Genomic DNA, 23,815 nt, shown 5'->3' with positions numbered 1-23,815 from the left:
ATGAACATCTAACTCACAGTCAGAGATGGCTGCTGCCACACCTGCCCTATCGTGGGGGGCTGTATTCCCTGAAGTGGAAGCCCAAATCCCTCCTCCCTCAAGAATGATGTTGCTGTTTGGGGGCATACAACAAGGAAAGCTGATAGGAAAGTTTGAGGTGATATCTGAAGAGAAAACTTGGGCTAAGTGAACAGATAAAGATAGTTACATGACTCAAATAGGGGCTGCAGCAGGAGTAGAGAGCAAGCGACGCAGTGTTGGATATGTAAATAGAAACTAAGAGTGTAGGAGCTACCCCGTGCACAGCTTCAGGTCTGCTGGTGCTATGCATGCTACCAGATGTGAAAAGTCATCATTAATCTTACCTAGCTGTGAACCCTGTGAGCTACATGATTGGCCAGACATGATGACTGATGAAAAAGTGACATGAGCATCATGGGAGTATCAGGAATCAATGACTTCCTGATTAAAGCCTGTTCATCAAGATGAAAATCATATTTGGCATCAATATTGGGCAAAGAACCTATTGAGGTAAGATGGGCCCTAGGGAGAAACCACAACTGTTATTCTGTTAAATGGGCTTAGATTACACCAGCTCCTCAAGATTCATTGCTGTATCCACAGATCATGATGTCATTCAACCCTCATCGAATAATCTTCTATTTGCAGTAGATGGTGATATATATATATATATATATATATATTTTGGTTTTTCGAGACAGGGTTTCTTTGTGTAGCTTTGGAGCCTATCCTGGCACCTGCTCTGGAGACCAGGCTGGCCTCGAACTCACAGAGATCCACTGCCTCTGCCTCCCGAGTGCTGGGATTAAAGGTGTGTGCCACCAACACCCGGCTCTGAATAATCTTCTGTTTGCAGTAGATGGTGATTACCACAGAGACCCGCAACTGGGAAAGGTGCAGAGAGTCAAAGACTTTAGAGTGCTTATTCTTAAGTGGACATGTATCCCGTCTCCCCGATTCCCAGGCCAGGGATAACTGTGGAAAGACCAAAGTGCCAGAGGCAGTAGATAACTGGAAGGACGTGTTGCAATGCAGCTGTACATAGGAACTCAACAATAGTTGTGACAGCATACCAAGGACCTGTGCAAGCGCAAACCATACAAAATGCCAGCATGGAGAGTTCCCTCCCTAACCTAGGAGTTATTAGCAATCCCTAAGATCTATTAGCAATTTATAGCAGTTAGTTTTCTGTGGTTGGGTGTTTTACTTTTTTTTTTTTTGCCTTTTTGAGGGACCCACCACCCAGTTCCCAAGGAAATTACACATGGAGGCCTATTCTTAGTTATGAATGGTTGGCTTAGCTTGTTTCTTATCAGCTTCTCAAATTATCCTGACTACCTTTTGTCTCTGGACTTTTATCATTCTCTATTTCTGCATACCTTACTTTCACTCTTAACTCTGTGGCTGGCTGGCTGGGCAGCTGACCCCTGATGTCCTCCTCTCCTTGTCTTCTGGCTGCTCTTGCTTTTCCTGGCATTCTCCTCCTATTTATATTCTCTGCCTGTCAGCTCTGCCTATCCTTGCTCTTGCCTTGCTATTGGCCACTCAGCTCTTTATTAGGCCACCAGGTGTTTTGGACAGGCAAAGAATCACAGCTTCACCACAGAGTTAAACAAATACAGCATAAACAAAAGTCACACACCTGAAAATAATATTCTACCACAGTTTTCAGTAAGCATGTAGCCCCTTATAGTACTTTTGGGTTTTGATGGACTTTTACATAAAGGTCACAGAGTTGGAAGAGGGTAGATCTGGGAAGAGGGGATGGATTTGATCAAAGCACATTGTATGAGAATTTCTAAGAACTGATAAAAATAGAATTGAGTGAAAAGCCACATACACATTGCCCAGGAGTGAGATTTTGCATCTTCAAAGTGCAGGCTAGAAAGTAGGGAGCTGGAGAACACGTGGGGTTCAACTACAGGAACATTAGTCAGTGAACTGCTGGGAAAGTCACGGTGATGGAGTCATAGAATTAAGACATGAACGGAATCTTTGGCAAGCTATGGGAATCACGTGAGATGGGTGCAAAGTCTCCTAAGCTCATAGCTTACACAACAGGATGAGTGAGACATCCATACATTAATGTACTTCTATCTCTGGCTCATTTATACATTTGACCTCTTGTCATCAAACTATATGCCCTGTAGTGTACAGTTTTCATACGAAATGTCCCCGATGGTTCATGTGTTCACGACCTAAGTCTTGAATGTAATGCTTACAGGTCAGGGGTTAAAAAGTAATTAGGGCTTTGACCTAATCAGTGGATTACTCCGTTGATGACTTAGAATTCATCTGACTTGGGAGGTATGGGAACTGTGGATTTCTGAAGAATGGTTTGTTGGGGGCCTGCCTCTGAAGGGTCTATCTTATCCCGGGCCTCTTGCCTCTTTGTTTTCAGTCTGTCGTGAGATGAGTGGTATCATCTGTCAAACGTCCCTGCTGATGTCATAGCCTGCCTGGCCACAGTGTCATTTCAATGCAGCCAGCTAAGACCAAAAGCCAAATCTTTTCTTCATTAAAACTGCTCATCGGGGTCTTTTGTCACAGCGATGAAGAGTGACTAACGTCCGTGTAGTTAGTCTTGTGGCACTAAAGTGTCCGCAAGGCAGCAACGGCAGGATGGCTGAAGAAGGACAAGTAAGAAACGGTGAGGGCTGGCTTTCTTCCGCCCTCGTCCCCATTTATCGAGTCGAGTGTGTGTGTGCATACATGTGTGTGCAGTAACCACACCCATGGATGACCATCAGCCCACTCATCACCTCTCCCAACTCACAGAGCTCCTATAGATACTGTCTGTCAAACAAAATGTTATTTCTGAGATCACAATTTCATGCACACCAATGGCATATCAAAAAAGTATACTTAAAAGAATAGAATAGTCTAGTTTTACTTTGCAAATAAATGTCTATTGAAGTACAAGCTCATCTCTACAGAAAAACCAAGGCAGACACTTCTTATAGGGTTAATATAGTGAGAAAGCCTCTCATTGAAGGCATACATACCCCTGGTGAGTTAGGAATATGAGCTAGAAGTTATTTTGGATGTAAGTTCTAGGCTCTCTTTTGTTATTCAAAAACATAGCCAAATTTGGCATCGACTTACCATGGCTATAGAAATGCTAGGAAGAAGCTGATATATAACAAAGACAATGGGTTGTAACCATCATTCGAAATGAGCCAAAGGGTGTACAGTCTTGGGGACCCTCAGTACATGGCATAGGAGGTCTGAACTTTGAAAGGCACAGAGACGGGAAAGGATTAGTGAGTTCTTCTGGGAAAGTGAAACTTGTGATGCCCACAGCAGGCATGATGTCCTCACCTCTCTCCCTGTAGCAGGACTATCTCAGCATCTACCCAGGATGAAAACAGGCATGGGAAGCAGAATTATTATTACTATTTTTTAGGATTTATTTTTATTTTAAGTGTTTGTGTTTTGCCTGAGCATATGTAAGTGCACCATGTGTGTGCAGTGTCCGTGGGGGCCAGAAGAAGGCGTTGGATCCTCTGGAACTGGAATCACACATGGTTGTGAGCTGCCATGTGGGTGCTGGGAACTGAACCCAGGTCCTTTGGAAGAGCAACCAGTGCTCTTAGCCCCCGAGCCACTGTGGAAGCAGGAGTATTTTACCCGGAGAATTTTTCGTTGAGTCTAGCCATTCACTCACTGAGTCTAGAGAAAACACATAGGGTTTTTCAGAGCTGTTAAGACAACAGCTAGGGTTTCTGTAGACCACTGCCATTGTAAAGGCACACCACCATGCTACACACATCACACCGTTCTTACCTTTCCCCTGCTTACTCAAAAGAACTGTGCCATTCTGGTTTTCTTGCTGCCTTGGACTTGTATAGGAGAACAAACTGAGAAGCATACTTCTCTGTGAGGCAAACCACTCTCAGAATTGTTTTAGTTTCTGAAAGTGCATCTGAGGTCATTTTCATAGTATTGTAGTGATGCTCACCACTTCAAGAACAAGTCTTTCAACAAGTCTTTCACACGAGTAAGCTTGTTTTCTACATTAGTGAAACTGAGCTTTAAAACTACTGGTTAGGGAATGCTTGGCAGTGGCTATTGAGTCACTGAATCAAAAACATCCAAATTTGCTGATGTTGTGAGCAGGAGCCACGCAGGAGCCATGCCTTGTATCTAATTGGAAGTTGGCAAGATAGTGGGAAGCCATAGCCTCTGTTGGGCTGCGCCAAGTAAGACCGTGCTGTAACTCTCACCCAGAGGGACACTGAATCACTAGAACATACATGCTAGGGTTTCTTCCTGGTTCACAGTTCTGAAGAAGCAAAGAAGAGCCCCACACCATGAACACAACCATGGGTGAGTGGGAGACTTGTAAGTACATCCTTCTCCAGAATTCCCTCTAGGTAAGACTCCAAGACCCAGCGGACACCCTGACTTTGGTGACATAAAATCAAACAAAAACAAAACACATGTACACACACACACACACACACACACACACAAAACAAAACAAACAAACAAAAAAAAACCAAAAACCAAAAAAAACAAAAACAAAAACAAAACAACAACCCAAAACAAAACTCCTGACCCGCAGAAACCACAGGGCAAAGATGTGTTCTCCTTGTAGCTGCTAATTTTGTAGTAGCTAGCATGTAAACATGTGGGGAAATATTTACCCAGGCACCAAGGGCCTGGGAGCCAATAAACCCTTGCTGGCCTAAACCGGACTATCAGAGCATGCAGTATGTAACTTCACCAAATTGAGCCAACCTAGGTCTGCCAAGGGAGCCCCCAGCAACTGCTGCCGTGCCATGAGATAAGACAACCTGAACCAGTCTCCAGCCTCCCTGAGAGACCCTGATGCCACCGTTGCTGTTTCCCCTCCCCAGGGTGGGTGAAATTCATTTCTCACACTTGTATGACCGGCAGGCATTTTACCCGCTGAGCTATAAATCCCCAGCTCTGATTTTATTCTTTAAGTCAGAAAGTTAGGTGTCATGTCTCCCCCTCCTCAACCCAGCTCCGCCATGTGAGGAACGTGCTGTGACTGAGCAGCTGGAAGAAGCCATACAGGCTTTTCAACACCCAGTGTCTCATTCATTCAACCGTGGAGCTGACACCCAGAAGAGCGGTGTTTTCTATTTTGAATTTTTTCCATGTAACATTTTGTATTGATTCTTTGAGAATTTCACATCGTACACCCCAGTCACACTCATTTCCCAGTCCTTCCATGTCTGCCTGCAGCCTTGTGACCACCCTGCCCTTTTAGTAGAACTAGTCCTTCTCACCCCGGCCAGAAGCCATCAACTGTGGAGACAAGTGTCCTTGCCACACTTTTTGAGTTCTCTTCGATGGCTTCCTGCCTAGGCTGTTCCTTTTTTTTTTTTATTTTTTGGAGAAGGGTAGGGGTGGGGATAGGGGGGTTGTCACAGAAGTCTTCCTTGTCCTTCTTTCTCAACAGTGTGTCTGCACCGTCAACATCACAGCCCAAAATATCTTCCTTATAAGAGCAGTGGTTCTTGGCTACACTGAAGTCCCTTTTCTCATAAAACTTACAATGAGAGCCTGTAATGCTCTTGTGTAGCCATTGCAGGTAACTGGATATTTACATAAATGAATTTTGATATCATCCCCATCCCCTGCAAGGTCTGCATACCGTAGGCCTGAATGTGTGAATCTCTCCAACCCTCACTAGAAAGGACTGCTCTATGCTTCAGCTGGATGTGGACTTTGGTGTAATGCAAATGTGAACTCTGGGCTAAGTCACACAAAACCGAAATCATTCCACATGGAAAATGACAGCTTTCAATGCATTTGCCATTTTTATTTCGCGATGCGGTAACATCATTCACAACGTGCTGTGATGCAGCTGACTGCAATGGAGAATGTATCTTTCTGGAGGCTATTTATAACTAAACGCTAAACAGTTAATTACAGTGGAAATTCTGTACAATTTAAGGCTTGGCTCTGAACTAGGTTGTAAATATGGACCAGATTTGTAAATAAAATACCTTTTTTTTTTTTGTTGTTCAAGTAAAAGAAGAAAAAATCAATGAAAAAAAACACAAGGAAAAGAAAAACAACAAAGCAAAAGTAGTCCGACAGGTCTTCCTGGAGTGAATTTTCATAATATTGTAAACTAAAAAAAAAAATACAGGTTTTCCTCCTCAAACAGTGATAATTTACATAGTGAAGGTTTGCTTAGGTAATTCCAGGAATCATTCTGGATTTGAACGCAGACCAGAGCGAATGACGAGGAAGAAATTACTTCAATGTGCTAAAAATCAGTTCTACCTTATAACAAATTTGAGACACAAAGCAAGATTGTTAAGTATTTCTAGAGGGTCAGAGAGTCATTACTGCTTTATGGGTGAGAATAAGAAAACCAGATTAGACAAGGACAAGATTCAAGTCATTTACTGAATAAAGTTGGTTATTGGCACATCTAATCTGGGGTAAATCTGACAGACCGGACCTAGACGGCTGATAGCATTGTAGGGTAATTAACATTTATTTGTAAACAGAGAATTTGTCACCTATGGAACTGCGATTTTTTGAGACTTTAATAATAAACTATGAAAGGTATGAATTTGTGGATGTCTTACATGAGATCACGGTTTACACTGTTGGTTATGAACGTGCAGGTAGAGTTGAGAACAGATATTTTGGTGAAAATTAAAAGTGCGGCTCTTTTGTGATTTTTTATCATTGCTTCATGCAGTATCAGTTCAGTGGTGCTGATTCGGATTGCTTTATTATGGGAAGATCTCTCTGCCAGTGTCTTTCATTAATGGTCAAGGTCAGTTCTTCTGGAATTTTCCACGGACAGATGCAAGTCAGTTGGGTTAGAAGAGGGAACTCCACACAGGCTCCGGTTTTCCTAACGGTTTACGTGAAACCGTTCATGTGCAAGCTAAGTTAATCCTGTGGGAAGAAAGGTTCCGTTAGTTTCTCATTTGAAAACATCCGCGTAGGTACAAAAAGTACCATGGACATTAAAAGGCTCATCCCAGCAGAAAGCTGTTACGTTTGCAGCATACAATTACATCACCCAAGTGGCCGCAGCCCATTGGAGAAAAAAAAAATCTTTTTTTTTCCTCTCTCTAACTTTTGTTTTCATTGTTCAAGAATCCTACTAATTTGAATCTGAGTTTAGCATTTACTTTTTCTTGTTTCTTGTTCCTGAACCAAAGTGCTTCAGGAACAGATCTGAACAACCTCTCTTCAATGTCTCACTTCTAGAAGCACCTGTGGAAGTGGCTACACCCACACTCAGCATTCACAGTCCACCTAGGGATGCGCGTGGCCACCTGAGTTCCTGCTTGGCAGGTCAGTGTACGTGACAAGGCTGTGCACACAGAGTCTGCTCAGGATGCTGGCCACACAGTCCGGCAAGGCATGCACTTTCAGGAGGAAAATGGGGCCACAAATCTGTATTTTTGCCTCCCCTTGGGGCAAAACAGTATAGGATGGGGAAAGTCACTCACAGGATACAGGAAATATAAGGCATTCAAAAAGACAGTTAGTGCCCAGCCAGCCTGAAGCAGAGACACTGTCTTGGAAGAGCACACTTCCAAGGGATGACGCTGTCGTCAAAGCATGAACGAGGGTGGCTAATTTCTCTACAAGTGGGAGCACAAACTATGCTTTTCAGAAGAGCCGGCTTTAGTGTTTTTATTAGGCCACATGGCAAGTGAAACCAAATTTGATTTCTCAAATTTGGGTAATGAGAAGAAGGTAAAGCCCAGATGAAAAAGAGCAGCAGAGAGACCAGGCAAGCAGGGACCCTGCCTTCCCTTCTCCTCTAACTGGCGTGGGTGTGCAAACACAGCTCTGAGGAGGGAATCTCCACAGCAGAGGCACCCCAGCACCCACAAGCAGTTTTCCATCTTCTCGATAGCCAGCCCCACAAATGCCAGTGAGAGGACAAAGGAGAGGGGAGAATGAGGCTAAGGGTGGGGAGGGAAGTGCCCCATGCCACATGCTAGCTGAGGCAAGCCTAGAGAATCAGCGTCACCTCTTACCTCTGGTCAATCCTCTCCATCTTCTGGTGTGATTTCTGTCTCTTTATGGACCACTACTTTGGTCACTGACATGTCGGGGTGCTGCTCTTTGGCCTCTTTAATTGCCTGAGCCAGCGCCTATCCCCAGGAAATCACAGAAGGGCAAAAACAAAAAGGAGGTGGGACATGCGTGAGCAGCAGCAAGGTGAGTCTTAGGAGCTAATCTATCCCCACAGTTAACAATGAGGCACACTGATTACACAAGGGCTCAAAGCCATATACTGGAGAGTTAATTCAGAAACTACTGTAGAGTACATCCTGATCTAGAAGATTAGCACTGGGAACCAAAGGGCCAGTGTGCTCACATTGACTTCTCTGTCAGTGGGTTTACTGTCTCACACGCTACCTACCTGGTCGTGGTCGATGTCAGCATCTCCTGTGATCACTATTCGTTTCTCGATTCTCGTCTCTGAAATACCTCCTTTCACAGTCTGAAGGACATAGGAAAGCACCGTGAGTTACTCACCAGGGTAATGGCAGGGGGTGGTGGCACTGTGAAGCCCCACAGTTCTCCCACTTAGTTCTCCCAGAACTAAGTCTACCATAGGCATTCAACATGCTTATTTCCAAAAGCAGAGTTCTTTGGGTTTAGCAGACCCAGTTCCTATGATATCTACTCTACGCTAGGCCCACCCCAGGGTGAGCATCAGGGACACCAGTATTGAGAAATAAAAGGAGCTTACGATAAGGATATCCTTTATTAGAAAAACACCAGCCAAACGAAAGCCAGAGCGTGTCAGGGGCAGCAAGGCAGGGAGGCCAGAGAGAAGGGGCTCCCATGTGCCTTGCAAACCCTTAAAACCCTATCATTTGTCATCCTGACCTCATCTTGACCACGCCCTAACAGGCGTGGCCAGGCACACCTGTAGCCAGCTTTTAGCAGGTGTGGCTTACACTGTCCCCTACAATTCCCCTTTTAGTCTAAAAGGATGAGGTCAGGATGTCAGAGGTTTTGATGATTGGTGCCCTTCTCCATCAGTCAAAGAGTAATGCTTGTGGATGTTTGTTCCACTTACTTTGGTGATGTGTGTGGTGGTGGTGGTACTCGTGGTTTCAGATGTGATTGTCTGTGCACTCATCAGCACACCTGGCTCCAGGTCTGCCCCAGGGTCAACCTAAGCAGGGACAGGAACACACATAGCACACGGGTGTGGTTGCATTTACTCTCCATAGGACTGTTCCATTCTTTAATACCATACTGTGACTGAGTGGACACAGCCCTCCCCATAAGAAGACCCAATCAACCACAGATGGAAAACACTCAGGAACTATTTGCAGCCAGACTGAACGTGTTCAGATGTTTGCTAAACATCGGAGTGTAGCAACCACCAGCATTGCATTTACATCGTGTAAGGTAGTGTAAGTCATCCAGAGATTATTTAAACTATAACATGTCCACATGTTATAAGGTAATGTTATACTATTCCAACCAAGGGATTGGAGCATCCACAAATGTGGGTATCCATGGGAAACCTGGAATCCTCAGAAGGAACAATTGCTTCCCACACTCGTAGCCCAATTCAGGTAGAACATGGGAGCTCTTGGAGTAAACTTTAGGCAAAGCTGTAGGCAAGGAGGGTTAACAAACTGAGATGTTATAAATGTGACTAGTGGGTGGCTTAAGCCTCTTTCTTATCCATAACTGCAACCTAGGTCTCTGAGACTTGCCTATGTGAAGGCTGTCTAAAGCCTCGGTTAATCACCGTGGCTCCACAATCGGTAATAAAACCATGGCAGTGCACTGTTCTTGACAGAGATGGTTTGGATGCCGATCCTTACAGCCTCTTGGACTGGTACTGTGTAGTTGAATGCAAGAAGCCCTAGATCTGCCAGGTCTCCGGTCTTACCTGTGATGACTCATATGTGATGGTTTTTGTTTCTGTGTGAACTACTGGCACTTCCTTGGTAGAGATCTCTAGCTTCACTCCTCCTGGAGAAACACTGCCCACACTCACGGTCTCCATCTTCACAGTGGAGGACTGTATCAGTGGGAAGCAAGGGGGAGGGGTTATCAAGGCGTATACGCAGTTTGGACTTCTCTCTCCTCCTGGTGTCTTTGCTATTTTTGCTCATAACAAAAGTTTCTGTATTAAACGAGGAGGAGGTAAGACAGGGATCATGACACACAACAAATCTACACCAGTCTCACTAGATTATACCGAGCAGTTGACATAGGATTCCCGAGGCAACAGAAACATTTTAAAGGGGATTAAAAACGATCTGTCCCTTCTTCTCCATCTCATATGCAAACACTGACATAGATAAACCTATAAACAAGCTTTTAAGTTAGTAACCAAGAAAGATGAGGCAAGAACCAAATCATCGTTCTCCACCCACCAACCTGTGGAATATCTCGGTAAAGGGTGATAAAGAATAAAGTTCTGGGAGTTGGAGGAATGCTTTCTGGTCCTTCTAGGAAAGTAAGTGGATCAGAAATAAATGTCAAGTTTTCTTCAAAAAATATTTTACTATTATCGTTGTTGTTGTTGTTGTGTGTGTAAGTCAGAGAACAACTTTCAGAACTTGGCTTCCACTGTGGGTTCCAGGGGTTGAACTCAGGTCATCAGGCTTGTGTGACACTGTGAGCCACCGGGCTATCTTTGTGGCCCTCTAAAGTAGCTATTCATTGGCTCCCTGTGTTTTCTGTCAGTTATAATTTCAATGACAGAAACCACTTCCTAGAACTATACATCATCAGTACTTGATTTTTATATTTCTATGTGACCCCCAAACCTGGAAACAAGCCTGGAGACCCCTTCACTGCTGTGCAAAGTAAAAGATCAGAGAGGAAAGCCAGAGGCCCGTGCACGATGAGGCGTGAAGTTAAATGAAGCACCACTTCTGTTTTTCTCTAACTCTCAGGGTATATCACCTCTGAGAGTAACAGTAACTACCATTTACCTCAAAATGAGACTTTTGTTCCAAAGCCTCAGAAGGGTGCGTGGCTGCCACCTGCTCCTCCTCATGGGAGACTGTGGCTGGCTGTTCCTGCTCGGGGACAGATTTGTCAGCCTCCTCTCCTCTCTCTTCCTTAGCTGCTTCTGTCACAGAACAGCCCTCCTTCCCTTTCGCACTGTGAAGATCTGAGGGTGTGGTCTCTGCTGTATCCACGGCATCCCCGGCTGTGTGACAAGCATCTCCACTGCCTTGCACACTCTCGATGCGCCTCTCCTCCGCCAACACGGTTTCCTGCAGCACCTTCTCAGTGCTGAGGGGCTGGGAGTGTGGGGTCAATTCCACCTCAGTTTCGATGGACTCTGTCTTTGTTTCCAGTTTCTGTATGGGAAGAGTACAGTGTCTGAGTGACTTCCATAAACCCAAACAACAAACTCCCCAAGGCGGCTACTCACTATGAGGTTCAAAGCTGGCATCAAGAGCTCATATGCATGGACGCTGACGGCAGTAAAAATAAGCTTTCATTCCTCCCACTAGCTTTGCTGTCTCTCTCTCTCTCTCTCTCTCTCTCTCTCTCTCTCTCTCTCTCTCTCTCTCTCTCTCACACACACACACACACACACACAGGGACCTGCACAGCTTTCTCAGAGCAATGGCGAAAGAAACAGGATGCAATAAAGCACACGAGCAGAGGAGAAAGAAAGGGCGTTCTGCTGCACGTTCACCGTGGCTTTGAATGTGTGCCCTTAGACTGGACGGATGAGACGAAATGTTTCTAAAGATCAAGAGCCATTAAAATCTCCTAACGCCATTGCTTTTGAGCAAAGGAAGCCCGTTCTCAAAGTGGAATGGAAGGTCCACAACAGACAGGCACATGCAGTGGCAGGAAGAACAGTCACCGGGGACTGCTCTGAGATGCAGGAAGGCAATGCCACTTGGATGCAAGACACAGGCACACACACCCGCCACATGCTCACAAAGCAAAGCAAACGGGCACAGTCACAAACACCAAGGACGGGAGGGAATGGCCACCTGCACCCAGCTCTGGGTAGTAGATGAAACCCCTCCTATGAACTCTGTGGGTTTCCGGGCCGACTCTAACAGACTGAGGATCTCCGAGCCATCCATGAGTTTCTCCCCAGAAGACTGTTTAGTCTGAGTGAACAAAGAAACGAGAGTCAAGCACGAGAGACGCCCCAGACATGCACATGTTCGCAGCTTGCTAGACAAAACCGGAGGCAGAGGAAAAAAGGAAGGAGGAATGAAGGAGTCCATGTACAGAGCTTGGAAACAGAAAGGAATGGGGGCATAACACAGCAAACTAGGTGACCATGAGCCCTCGTGTGCTAAAGCAGAGAGTTATCACGTTCAGGGTGGCGTCGGTTTAAGCAGGTCACTTCCCACCGACCCTCCACCCCTCCCCTCCAATTGCAAGCCACAGCGCGCCTTATCACGAATCTTGGGAACGGGCAGCTAGAAATAAAAGGGGGAAAAGTGTTTTTAATGCTGATTTGGGGCTGCAATATTGATTTAATCATGGGAAGAAGAAAAAAAAAAAAGCTGGGTTCGCTGCTGCTCTCAACATAAAGTCAAGCGGCCAGAGAAACGGAAAAGGTTCAGGGTGGAAGGGCGCTGTTGTAAAAAAAAATGTCATGCTGGAATCTTAAGCTGTGACCGAATGAGAGCCACTGGTTACCACCACTTGGGATGCAGAAGACTCGGTGACATAGTGGGCAGTAGCCACGGTAAAGGCCGGCTCCTGGGAGTACCGCCACTCAGACAGGCTCTTCCTGCGTGGGCCAAAGGGCCCCACCGTCAGCACCTCGCATTCGGCCCCCTGCTGCGGTTTGCCGAACCGGGGGTGGGCAGGTGCACCCTCTCCCAGCTTTGGTGCCTTCTGGGTGTCATCTTCCTCGGGGCTTTGCCGGCGGGATTCGGCTTCCTTGATGGGCGCCAGGGATTCTGACAATCTCCGCTTCGGGGTGTGGACCTCGGGTCCTCTTCTGGATTTCTCATCAGCCAGGGATTCCAGGACCTCGTATTCCACCAGCAGGGGACCGACCTTCTCTGCAGCGCCTCTCTCTGTCTTCTGCCAGCCTTCCAGCGAGGAGGGCTGTGCGACCTTCTCCCCCTCTTTAGCTTTCCCAGTCATGGTGACAATTCTGCCAGAGACGGTGTCGTAGGATTTCCCCAGAGTGTACATCTTCTGCGCGTTCTCCTCCTTCAAGTGCATTTCTCTGGCCAAGTCATCGAAGCCATGCATGTCAATCATGCTAGGTTTTAGCAAGTCAGCCGGGATCTCACCGGTTTTACTGCTCACAGTTACCACCTTGTAAGTGACAATCTTTTTCGAATCACCATCAACTACCTCAGTGGGTATTTTGTCTACAATAACCCAATCCTCTGTGCCCTATATTCAAAATATAAAAGCTAAATTAGAAAAGCTGGTGGTATATAAAAGCTGGTTGTCTATAAAATAAGAACCCTTTTTAAAAAATGCAGGGCATAAACTATACCGGGGCATGGGGTAAGACTGAAGCAAAGGGTGGCTGCTATCATCTAACAGTTATGGCTGGAGTCCCCTCTCACCAGAAATCTAATTTCAACCCGGAATACATCCTGTGGGGGTGGCATTGAAATCTCATGTTTCTTTAACTAGGAACATATCTTGGCAATGAATTTTATAGGAGACCTATTTGACCTTGTGCTTGGCAGCTTGGTTGCATTTTATCTTAAGACTGGATGTTATAAGTGAACTACTCAGGCTCACACATGTAGCACAAAAGACTGTTATCCTTGTTTGCTGTCACACAATGCTTCCCATACTGGTATTTTCACAAGGAAGTTGAAGGTGTTCTCCAAGTTTCTGTAAAGACCATTTTTTTCCACATGTGCAAATTTGTTTCCTTATCTAGGGAAGCCAATTCACGACTACACTTAGTATCAAAGCATATTGAGTGCGCCCATATTCAAGGTATGGCAACGGAATTTCCCCTGATGAGACACTACTGATCTGGATCCCTTTAAAATAAGAGTTGGAGGTCCGTGGAGTGTTCTGTTCTTAACTAGACCTGCAGTTCGATGTTTCAGTAATTTCTCTCCCACTTTCTTTAGCATTAGTTCCAACAAGGCAGAAGAACGGTAAGAAACCTTGGCCTACAGGAGAGATAACTGGATGTCCTAGGCTAATGGCTAACCAGCTTACCAGGTTACAGAAAGGAAGGGAGACCACACCAGAGTAGATGACATTTGGTTTTATGTTTTCTACTTATGGTATCCTGAAAACTTGAATCTAGATATATGTTTGTGTTAAGCAAAATAACTGCAGGTTGATCTACATGCTGGCATTGGACTAAAAGATATGAATTGAAAAAAATAACCTCTAGGGTCGACGGGACAGTTTTCTGGAAAATTAATTGATGAGAAGTAGCCACAGAATCAGTAGAGACGCCTTCCCGCATTTTCGTAACCACACTTGGCTAGCAAGAAAACCAAAGTAAGTTCAGAGCATTCAAGAAACCAGTCAAAGTCATTAAAAAATAGTAGAGGTCTTAGATGGAAAGGGACAGTGGGGACTTTCGGGAGATTACCACAAGCATACCCAAAGCTTCAATGGTAATTTTTATCACATAGAAGTCATAAGCATTACATAATTAACCACTAGCATACTGAGAAAAATCTCATTTCCCAAATCTAAGCAAATTAGCACACCCACCTTAGCTTTAAACCAGAAAAACTAACGAAGTGAAAACCAGACACTCCAGGGTGAAGAATAGCTCCGTGTTTGCTTTTTTACCTGAGACTCAAGGAATGGTGAACTTCCTTGCTGTAAAAATACAACTCTCTCAGAAATCTCTCTCTCTTCTTTGGTCTGTTTAAACAAAGGGGGTTGGAGAAGAGGGAGTAGACATTTTTCCAGAAAGATGAGTTAGGAAGCCAGCACTGTATTATATATGTATTCACAGTCATTCATGTTTGCCTTGAAGAATTACTCATTTGAAAGAAGATCTAGAGCCATTTCAAGTTTTAACAATCATCTCTAAATGGGCAATGTTATCTTCTGAAATAGATGCTCACACAACTCAAGACATTTCCACAAATGCACACAGAGCATACAAGAGTGAGAAGAAGAGTTTCCTGACATTTCACTGGGCCTCTCTCATGTCCCTAATAGCAAGTCCTAAAAGAAAATGTGAATAAAATACTTTTAAAAGTAACAGAAGAAACGCTCACTTCTATTTCTAACAGGTATCCAACCATACTCTCACGCATATGCTATCTGGTAGTGAAGGAAGTGTATTCATGCTGGTTAGCTTTAACTGTCAACGTGATACAACTGGGGTCATTTGAGAAGGAAAAACTAGTGGGTGAATTCCCCAGACCAGACTGGCCTGTCTGCAGCTCTCTCTCTCTCTCTCTGTGTGTGTGTGTGTGTGTCTGTCTGTCTGTCTTGATTGTTAATTGTGTAGGTGGTAACATCCCCTAGGCAGATGGTGCTGGGTGGCATAAGAAAGACAGCTAAGCATGTGACTGCCAGCGAGTCAGCAGGCAACTTTGTCTATGGAGGCTACTTCAAGCTCCTGCTTGTATTCCTGCCCTGATTCCCTTCAGGGATGGACTATGAACTGGAACTGTAGGCCAAATAGACCCCTTGCTTCCCTAAGTTGCTTTTGGTCACAGTGGCTTTTAATTTTTATTTTTTATCACAGTATAGAAAGCAAACTGAAATACCATTCACTTGAATAAACCTAGTCATTTTTGAATAGACATCTTTGTTGGCCTAGAAGCAAACAGAAGTCAAATTTTATTTGAACTTTTATAATATGGTGAATAGTATTTTAAAGTTAATGTCAGATGACCTGAGTGGGAGCTTTAGATCAAACCATAGTTTTCTTTAATGTACATAATCAAGAAACATTGATTTCATTCTCGGACTTGGGAACCAGTGCTTGAGTTTTCAAGGGTCCCTTTGTCATTTTCTTTAGTACTAAATGTTCCTCATTCAAAGGGTAGTCCCACTTCTACCACTCCTGTCTCTGCAGAGCGTACAACTCCACACAGTAGGGATAGGAAGCATAGCTCTGAAATTAATCTAAAAGTGATGGAGTGAAATTCAAAATTTCTGGAAGAATAGAATTCTTTAAGCAAATCGTATCATTACAAACAACACACTTCTATGACAACTCCTTGGTGTTTAGGCCACATTCAGAAACATGTGTCAGTAACAGAAACAACTAACCTAGTGGGATAGGTTTGGAATTAAATTCTATACATGGTCTACCTCCCAACCTAACCAGTGCCTCTACTAAGGAAGTGACGGTTAGCCTACTAGTCATTTAGTAGGAACTACAATGAATTGGTTGCAGGGGAACATCTGGGACATTTTGTGGGACCTACTGTAAATTGTGACAACACTATTCCCAGATGATTTTCTCTAACAAGAGGTAAGTAACCCACTTTTGTAGGAGAGAAATAATTCCTATCTTGGAGGAGGACATTGCAATAGATGAAATTTACAAAAAATTATTAAATTCAGGCTTAAAACAAACACTTTCAGTAACAACCAACAGAAGTGAGGAACAAGGAAGAGAAGTTCAAAATTATAGGTGCTCTTCCAGCACCTCTAATTATAATCACCGAGATAAATGTTATCCCAAAGATAAAAGCCAGGCACTGAAACAGTGGTTTTCAGGAAGTCTCCTGCCTTAAAAAACTCGAAATTTTCAGACTAAGTGCCTGCTACTGGAACCATCAACTGGTCACATTTTGAACTGTGTGCCAACAACAGAAACATCTAACATAGGGGAATAGGTATAAAAAATTAAAGTCTATTCACGTCTACCTTCCAACCCAACCATTGCTTCTACTAAGGAAGTGGTGAGCTGCTGATAATTGAAGCCTCTAGACTGTGCCTCTATTACAGTTAAGAATATGGTCAAGTGTATATGCCAGCCATTCTATGTAGTCATTATATTACTCTGCAATATACTTGAGTTGCAAAGTCCTATTCAGGGATACAAAATGCATAACACTCATTTGCTCTTGGATTATTAAGGTTTTCTAATGATAATAATTGGTAGAGAATAGATAGATTGCATGTAAGTATAAAATGCTATAAATAATGGGAATCAACTGTAGTTAGTATCCATCTCAAAACTATCCTTGTTAAATACATACTATACCTATTAGGTTCACTATATTATACAGTGACTATACCTGTGAACTTACTGCTCACACGCAACACAGGACAATATTGTTACCACACAGGCATTAATATTGCTTTTTGGTTGGGATTTGGAAATTTTTTGGTATCCAAGTAACCACTAAAGAACATGGGTCTAAATGTGCCATATGCAAGGCCATTTTGGGAACCATTTGTCACAGAGAACATGCCTCTTTCACATGAGCTGATCTGTTTGTTAATGTTAACAAGGACTTGATTTCAGTCACTGCTTTGAGGATACCTCTGTTTGCTATTTATACAAACATTGGAAACCTGTAATCCCTGGCAATCAAAGTGTGACTTTATGTGTAGTTAACACATCAAATTCTCAGAATATAATCTTTATTAATTCACTACTTTTTAACTTTAGTATTTTTCTAATTGTTCATTCATGATAGCATTTTATAGAAGTAACAATTAGTATTCAATGACTACAGGTAAAAAGATGATAAAATTAAAAATCTGAAGTCATTACATTTTTTTCAAAATATAATTTTTCTTGAAGTTCATTTAAAAAAGACCCCAGAAACCAACTAAGCTGGAGGTCATAAAACTGAGGAATCTGAGTATCTTCCTGATTTGGACACAAAATAGTATTATTTTATTTGTGATGCAAATTTGAAAAATAAGTTGAGTATTTCTGTGTAGATACAACTGGGATCCTTTTTTACACTGGATAATTAAAGTGGCCCTATCAAATAACAGAGTGATACCAAGCAACTGAAAAATATCTCCCATTCAAAACAAAACCGATTGTTCATGAGTCTGTAAACCAATATGCTTTGCACATTCCTAGCTGGGGGCTAAAGAGATCATCTGCTTCTCACAAAGCCAGAAAGAAAAACCAGGGTCTAAATATAGAAACGGGGTTGACTTAGACAATGAGAATGCTTTCTTTGCTCTTATGGCTATCTATAGGGCTCCCAGCTGGACTATAAACTTGGATGTCGCTGACAACGGTCTAGCTCTAAAGAACACACGGGGATGTAGAGGTCACTCTGCCTGGCCCAGCTGTCTAGAGAGGCACAGGGCTTGGACCACGTGGAAACAGCTCGCATCTTTCAGGACGCAAATCGCCTAGCTTTTCTGGAACTCCCCTGTTGTCCGACCTCCATCGTTCTCCTGTTCACTCTACCCAGACAACGGCCTCCTGAGATTTCATGTGTGTATGATGGTGAGGACACATGGAATTCCTGCAGAGATGTGAGGGCCGCCACCCGCCCGCCACACTCCCTCTGCAGTCTGTCTGTGGACCTAAGTGGCCTTACCCTTTAACTACAGAGGGATGTTTTTATTTGGTTATCTTGGCTGACTCCATTGTTTGCACTGACTCAGAGACAGCACAGCCAGCCAGGGAACTTTCAGGCTGGTCAAAGTACAACCTCCTTCAATTATTGATTCAACACCATTCTCTAAGATTTAGGAGTAAAATGTCTTACCAGTCTTACAGTTTTGACATTTAACATCTTCATGCTTATTAACACCACTTAGTGCCCTAATTCTCTTTCAAAAAAGGCTATCATCTACCAGTTCCTTCAGCATCAGTACAGGGCTCTTGTTTTTAAACCTTGCTTTGCTTAAATGGTTATTTGTTTTGTGACTTTATAACTTAAGCCAGCTTCTAACATCTTTAGAGCCGAAACGTTGTTTCCAAAAGAGGTAACAGAAATAAAATCGTCTGGATTTGAAAATGACAATAAAATTTATGACATCATAATAGGTAAGTGACATTAAAAAATGTGTGTGTGTGTGTGTGTGTGTGTGTGTGTGTGTGTATACAGCACTTGTGTGTACATGTGTGAGTGAGGGCATACATGTGCTCCAGTGTGTGCTTGGAGGTCCGAGGACAACCTTGGGTTTTAGTTCTTGTGTTCTACCATGCATGGGGCAGGATTTCTTGTCCTGCCTGTGCCAACTTAGGTGATTCCCTGGTCTCTGCCTCTTTTGGCAGCAGGTATGCTGGGGCTGCAGAGGCACACCACCACATCTGGCTTTCAGGGGAATCATTAAACTCTCCTATGATTGCATAGCAAACGCTTCATTCCCTGAGCCCCTTCCTTAGTCGATAGGTGCTATTCTTAATAATGCAAGGGCTGTAATGACTCAGTCACATTGAATGTTAAATTTTGTCTCCTGATACTTAAGCGATTTGAGTGGAGCTGGTGTTTAATGGTGCAGGGAGACTTGGGTAACAATACTTTTATTCATTCTGCCTAAAAAAGAACGTTTTTCAAAGTAGCTCAAATGGGTATCCGACTCTTCCCTTTTCAGCTGGGATTGGGCTGTCGTGAATGCAGTGATAATGAGATGCTGGCACTTTCGATAAACAGCTTTCAAAGGATGGTGAACAATGGGTGCAATTTGATTCTTATTTTCTTTGCCAGGACTTCGGTATTGTATATATACTACAGGCTTCTCTCACACAACAGTTGGAGTTTTTGATGTCTATTCTCTCACAGCTTCTTGGGCAAATATCTCACAATAAAAAGGCTCTTGATAAGGAAGCTAATCAATACAGCGCTCTAAAGATGCAAAATGATTCCCAAAACGATTTATTCTGAAGGAGAGAGATAGCAGGGTGCTCTCTGATGGGTGATCAAATGGCCACAACACCCACAGTGTAGGGGCCCTGGAATGACAGAGCTGAGCCCTCACTGTCACTTTAAGGTCAGTTTCCTTATATGGAAGAGTCTTACTGAAAAAGGGATGCCTTGTCATCTGCTTTTCCCATTTAAAAACAAACAAACAACACTGATTTAGAATTAGTTAAAAATAACCAGGTATAATAAGGTTAAAAAAATCCCTTAAATTACATAAAAGCCCAGTATTATATGCCAGAGTATTTATCTGATTTGAAATGTCATCAACTTCTGACCCCCATTTAAACAGCAGACAATCTTATGAGGCCTCATTTTCCAATTATCAATGAGTTTTCTAAGGGCATTTCTCAAAGCAGGAGAAGAAAGTGTGTTGACAGACAGCACCGATCCACTATGAGATCATCAACTGCTCCCAGGCATAAACCTGACTTTAAAGTTAAGACTCTGGCCATGTGCACTGGAATCTCCCTGTTATTTGCTTGGTCATGGTCATTCTTAGCATCATCAGACGCCGAGACCCGCCCTTCGTCCACCTGCTCCGTTCATCTGGGAGCATTAAACACCTCACCCCAGGTCTGGCAGCGCCCCCTTCCCAGTCCCAGACCCCGTGGGGGCAGTGACACCACTGTGCAGAAGACGATTAGCCCAAACACTGACCTCCTCAGGTACAAGTGGCTCGATCATGGGTGCCTCCTCCTGCCTGGCCGCCAGTCGCACAGGGGACGTGGAAAGTCTCTTTTCCCACTCATTTGTTAAGGCCGTTTCTGTAGAGGTTTCCAGGAAGGTTCTTTTCAGCTCGCTGATGTTGGTCTGGTGCTTCATCAGTTCATCTTGGGTTTTGTCTAGCTCCTACGGGCAGAGCAAGAAGATTCCAACAGTCAACATTTCACAGTGACTTCCTATGCCCGGCCACCCCGCTTTTTTTTTTTTTTTTTTTTTTAAAGTATCAAACACATTAGTAGTCAAAAGGAAACTGGATTTGGATCAGGGTTCAAGACACTACTACAAACACTCTAGTGAAGATGTAGGATTTCCAGAAGAAGAGAAAGAAAAATAATTTAGTTTTTCACAGCATACAAATTAAAAAAAAAAAAAGTTAAAGGCACATTCTAAGGAGTGACATTACATGTAACCAGAGGATCAAAACAAATGCACACACATACACACACATGGGAAAAGGGCCGTATGTGTAGGAGAGAATAAGGACTCAGAGTTAAGTTGAGAAGTCACCATTGCCGGTCACTAACAGTTGAGCACACAGTTCATGCATCATGGTTCGAGTCCACGGGTGTGGCATGGCAAGAGGACAACACACACAAGCATGCACTGTTGCAATACCAATACCAACCTCTAACATAAGATTACTATGTTTGACATACACATTTTCACCCTTTATTCGCTTAACCAGACTATTCTGAAAAAAGTGGAGAAGAGAGGGAAAGGTAAGGACACAGTAGTCAAGGGAAGAAATGCCACTCCACACGCCGTCGGCATGGTAACTGGGAGGGAACATGCGGAGAACGTCGGTCGTCTGAACATGGCACACAAACAATGACGCATCACACACTGGTCTGGGGTGTCTTTTATTTTCTACCTGTGCCTTGAGCTCTGCATCTTCCTCCTGGTCCGACTGGCAGCGTCAGGAAAGAGTGGGAGATAAAGACTTACCAAGCGATTTACTCTACGGTTAGAGACCTAAGGTCTATACACACTCGCTGGCTGTGAGTACTATTGCACACTCGCTGGGCGTGAGCGTAACGGCACTCGTGCCCTCAGACGCGGTGCTTTCTTAGACACAAAGCGCAGCTCTCTCTCTCTCTCTCTCTCTCTCTCTCTCTCTCTCTCTCTCTCTCTCACACACACACACATGACGAAACGCCATAAGAACAAAGCAGCAAGCGAGTTTTTGCTCAGTGGTCTGGCATTTCAAGAGGCAGATGCATGAGCTTTGAGAAGGGGCAGCAGGGGATTGGCAGGTCATCCTTACAGAACATTAGCAAAGAATTTGGAGTCTGGATTTGGGGACTCAGTTCACAGATCCCCAGAATGGCTATCATTATGGGAAAATGACAGTCCCTCCATAGGCAAGACCTCACTGTGATTATATATCAGCCCTTGTAACTTCCAGTTTGTAGACCACAAAACTGCAGCTCAAAGAGCTTAATACGTAGCCTCCTGCAGTTTGAAACAAGTGGAACCTCAAATGCCTTGTACTCACACACTTTGTTTTTAATTATCATTATTTTTCATTTTGTGTATGACTGTTTTGCCTGCACATAGGGCTATGCCCCGCTTGTGTGCCTGGTGCCCGCAGAGGCTAGAACAGGGCGTTGGATCCCCTGAAACTGTAATTTGAGCTGAGGTGGCCATGAGCTGCCATTGTGGGTCCTGTGGACGAGCAGCCAGTGCTCTCTGCCACTGAGCCCTCTCTCCAGCCCTCAGTTCGTTGTTGAGGCCTCTACAGTGCTGGGGCTAGTCTTAGAGGGAAGATTGAGATACAGGATAAAGGAAGTGTAAACAAAATCAGTTACCACTATCAACAACACTACTGGATCTTTCTTTAAAATCAAACAGGGCAATTTTCTGAATTAAAAGGATACCCATTAAAAATATCTCATAGCCCATTCATTGTTCTTCCTTTTCCAGTTTTAAGGGCCCAGCTTGTTCTTGGCCTGATATCAAGTACCAGTAACTGGGTAAGTGGACCACAGCCCCATGCACGGGTCAGCATGGTGAAGGGTTTCTCACCACACCTCTCTGAGGGGTGCCTGGTCTTCCCAGGTCCTCGTGAGACCCAGAGGCAAACTAGAGGTGAGAATGAGGCATGCTCAAGAAAGGCATCAAGCTAAACAAGTAAAGGTCAAGTAAAGGTCAAGCTAAGCAAAGCATCTGGTCTACCTAGAGCTTAGCATTTTATGTTTGCTTTGGTTTGGTTTTGTTGAGACAGTCTTGCTCTATAGCCCAGGCTAGCCCCTCCCAGCACTCATACACTTGTATATATACATATATACATACACACTCATATATATACATACATATATACACATACACACACTCATATATACATACACATATACATATATATACATATATATACATACATACACACACTCATATATACATACACACATACACACACATACATATACATACACACACATAAATATACATATACACACACTCATATATATATACATATATACACATACATACACACTCATATATATACATACACATACACACATATACACATATACACATACACACATATACACATACACACACTTATAAACATAAATATACACACACTCATATATACATATATGCATATACATACACACACTTATATATACATACACACATATACATATATACACACATATATATATTTCTCAGTTTTCCATTGTTGGGAAATTGTATGGACAGACAGTCTTAGCTGGGCTCAGATTTCCTATCAGTGTACAGGGACCAAGGTGCTTTCTCTGCATATCCCATAATTCAGTAATGCTAGTGACATGAAGGGAAGGGAATGTGTACACAAGGGTAACAGGACACAACCCAGTATTGGTGACAGGCTGATTCTTATACATGTGTTGGGCCATAGCTCATTATTTCATTTGTAGGTTTCACAGTGTACAAGATTACATAGGGGTACACACTTGCTTTAATGGTATGTAACAAATTTAAAAAGTGCTATAGAGATTTAAGGCATTATTGAATTGTTGAATCGCTGCTCAATTCTACTATAGATTGGGTTTGGCCTGCGAGGGCATGGTCAGGGTGATATAGAGGAGGGACGCTTATGGGGTGGGCTGCTTTCAGTTTCATCTTTGGCTTGCTGTATAGACTGCTGCCCTGCTGGCTGGCTAGGTCGCTCTGTAAGTAAGGCTTTTCCCTATTAAATTCCCTTGTATTTCTACCTGACTCCGTATTGGTAATTTCCCACATTAGTTATCTACTGAATGTACTAGTCTGTGACTGCTTACAATTGCATGTTATCTATTGGATGTACTAGCCTATGGCCACTTACAACTATCTCT

At 43.6% G+C, this 23,815-nt stretch overlaps 1 protein-coding gene across 5 annotated transcripts in view; it reads right to left on the bottom strand.

The window, feature by feature from the left end:
- Positions 1 to 8,024: 8,024 nt before the first annotated feature.
- The window catches only part of Epb41l3 (erythrocyte membrane protein band 4.1 like 3), an 81,371-nt gene continuing 65,580 nt past the window's right edge, over positions 8,025 to 23,815 (bottom strand). For 4 of the 5 annotated variants that reach the window (XM_035439297.1, XM_035439299.1, XM_035439298.1 and 1 more), the window contains 8 exons: positions 21,370 to 21,405; positions 20,433 to 20,624; positions 11,985 to 12,107; positions 10,959 to 11,333; positions 9,905 to 10,036; positions 9,074 to 9,172; positions 8,408 to 8,488; positions 8,025 to 8,135 (listed from right to left, as the gene is read on the bottom strand). In XM_035439297.1, coding sequence (XP_035295188.1) covers positions 8,025 to 8,135; positions 8,408 to 8,488; positions 9,074 to 9,172; positions 9,905 to 10,036; positions 10,959 to 11,333; positions 11,985 to 12,107; positions 20,433 to 20,624; positions 21,370 to 21,405 — 1,149 coding nt within the window. The remainder of the gene's footprint in view (positions 8,136 to 8,407; positions 8,489 to 9,073; positions 9,173 to 9,904; positions 10,037 to 10,958; positions 11,334 to 11,984; positions 12,108 to 20,432; positions 20,625 to 21,369; positions 21,406 to 23,815) is intronic. The other variant, XM_035439301.1, reaches the window with a different exon arrangement.

This window comes from Cricetulus griseus, chromosome 2, assembly GCF_003668045.3.
Source record: "Cricetulus griseus strain 17A/GY chromosome 2, alternate assembly CriGri-PICRH-1.0, whole genome shotgun sequence".
Classification (NCBI taxonomy): domain Eukaryota; kingdom Metazoa; phylum Chordata; class Mammalia; order Rodentia; family Cricetidae; genus Cricetulus; species Cricetulus griseus.
The sequence above is the reverse complement of the archived record's forward strand: the minus strand, read 5'-3'. Positions and strand labels throughout refer to the sequence as shown.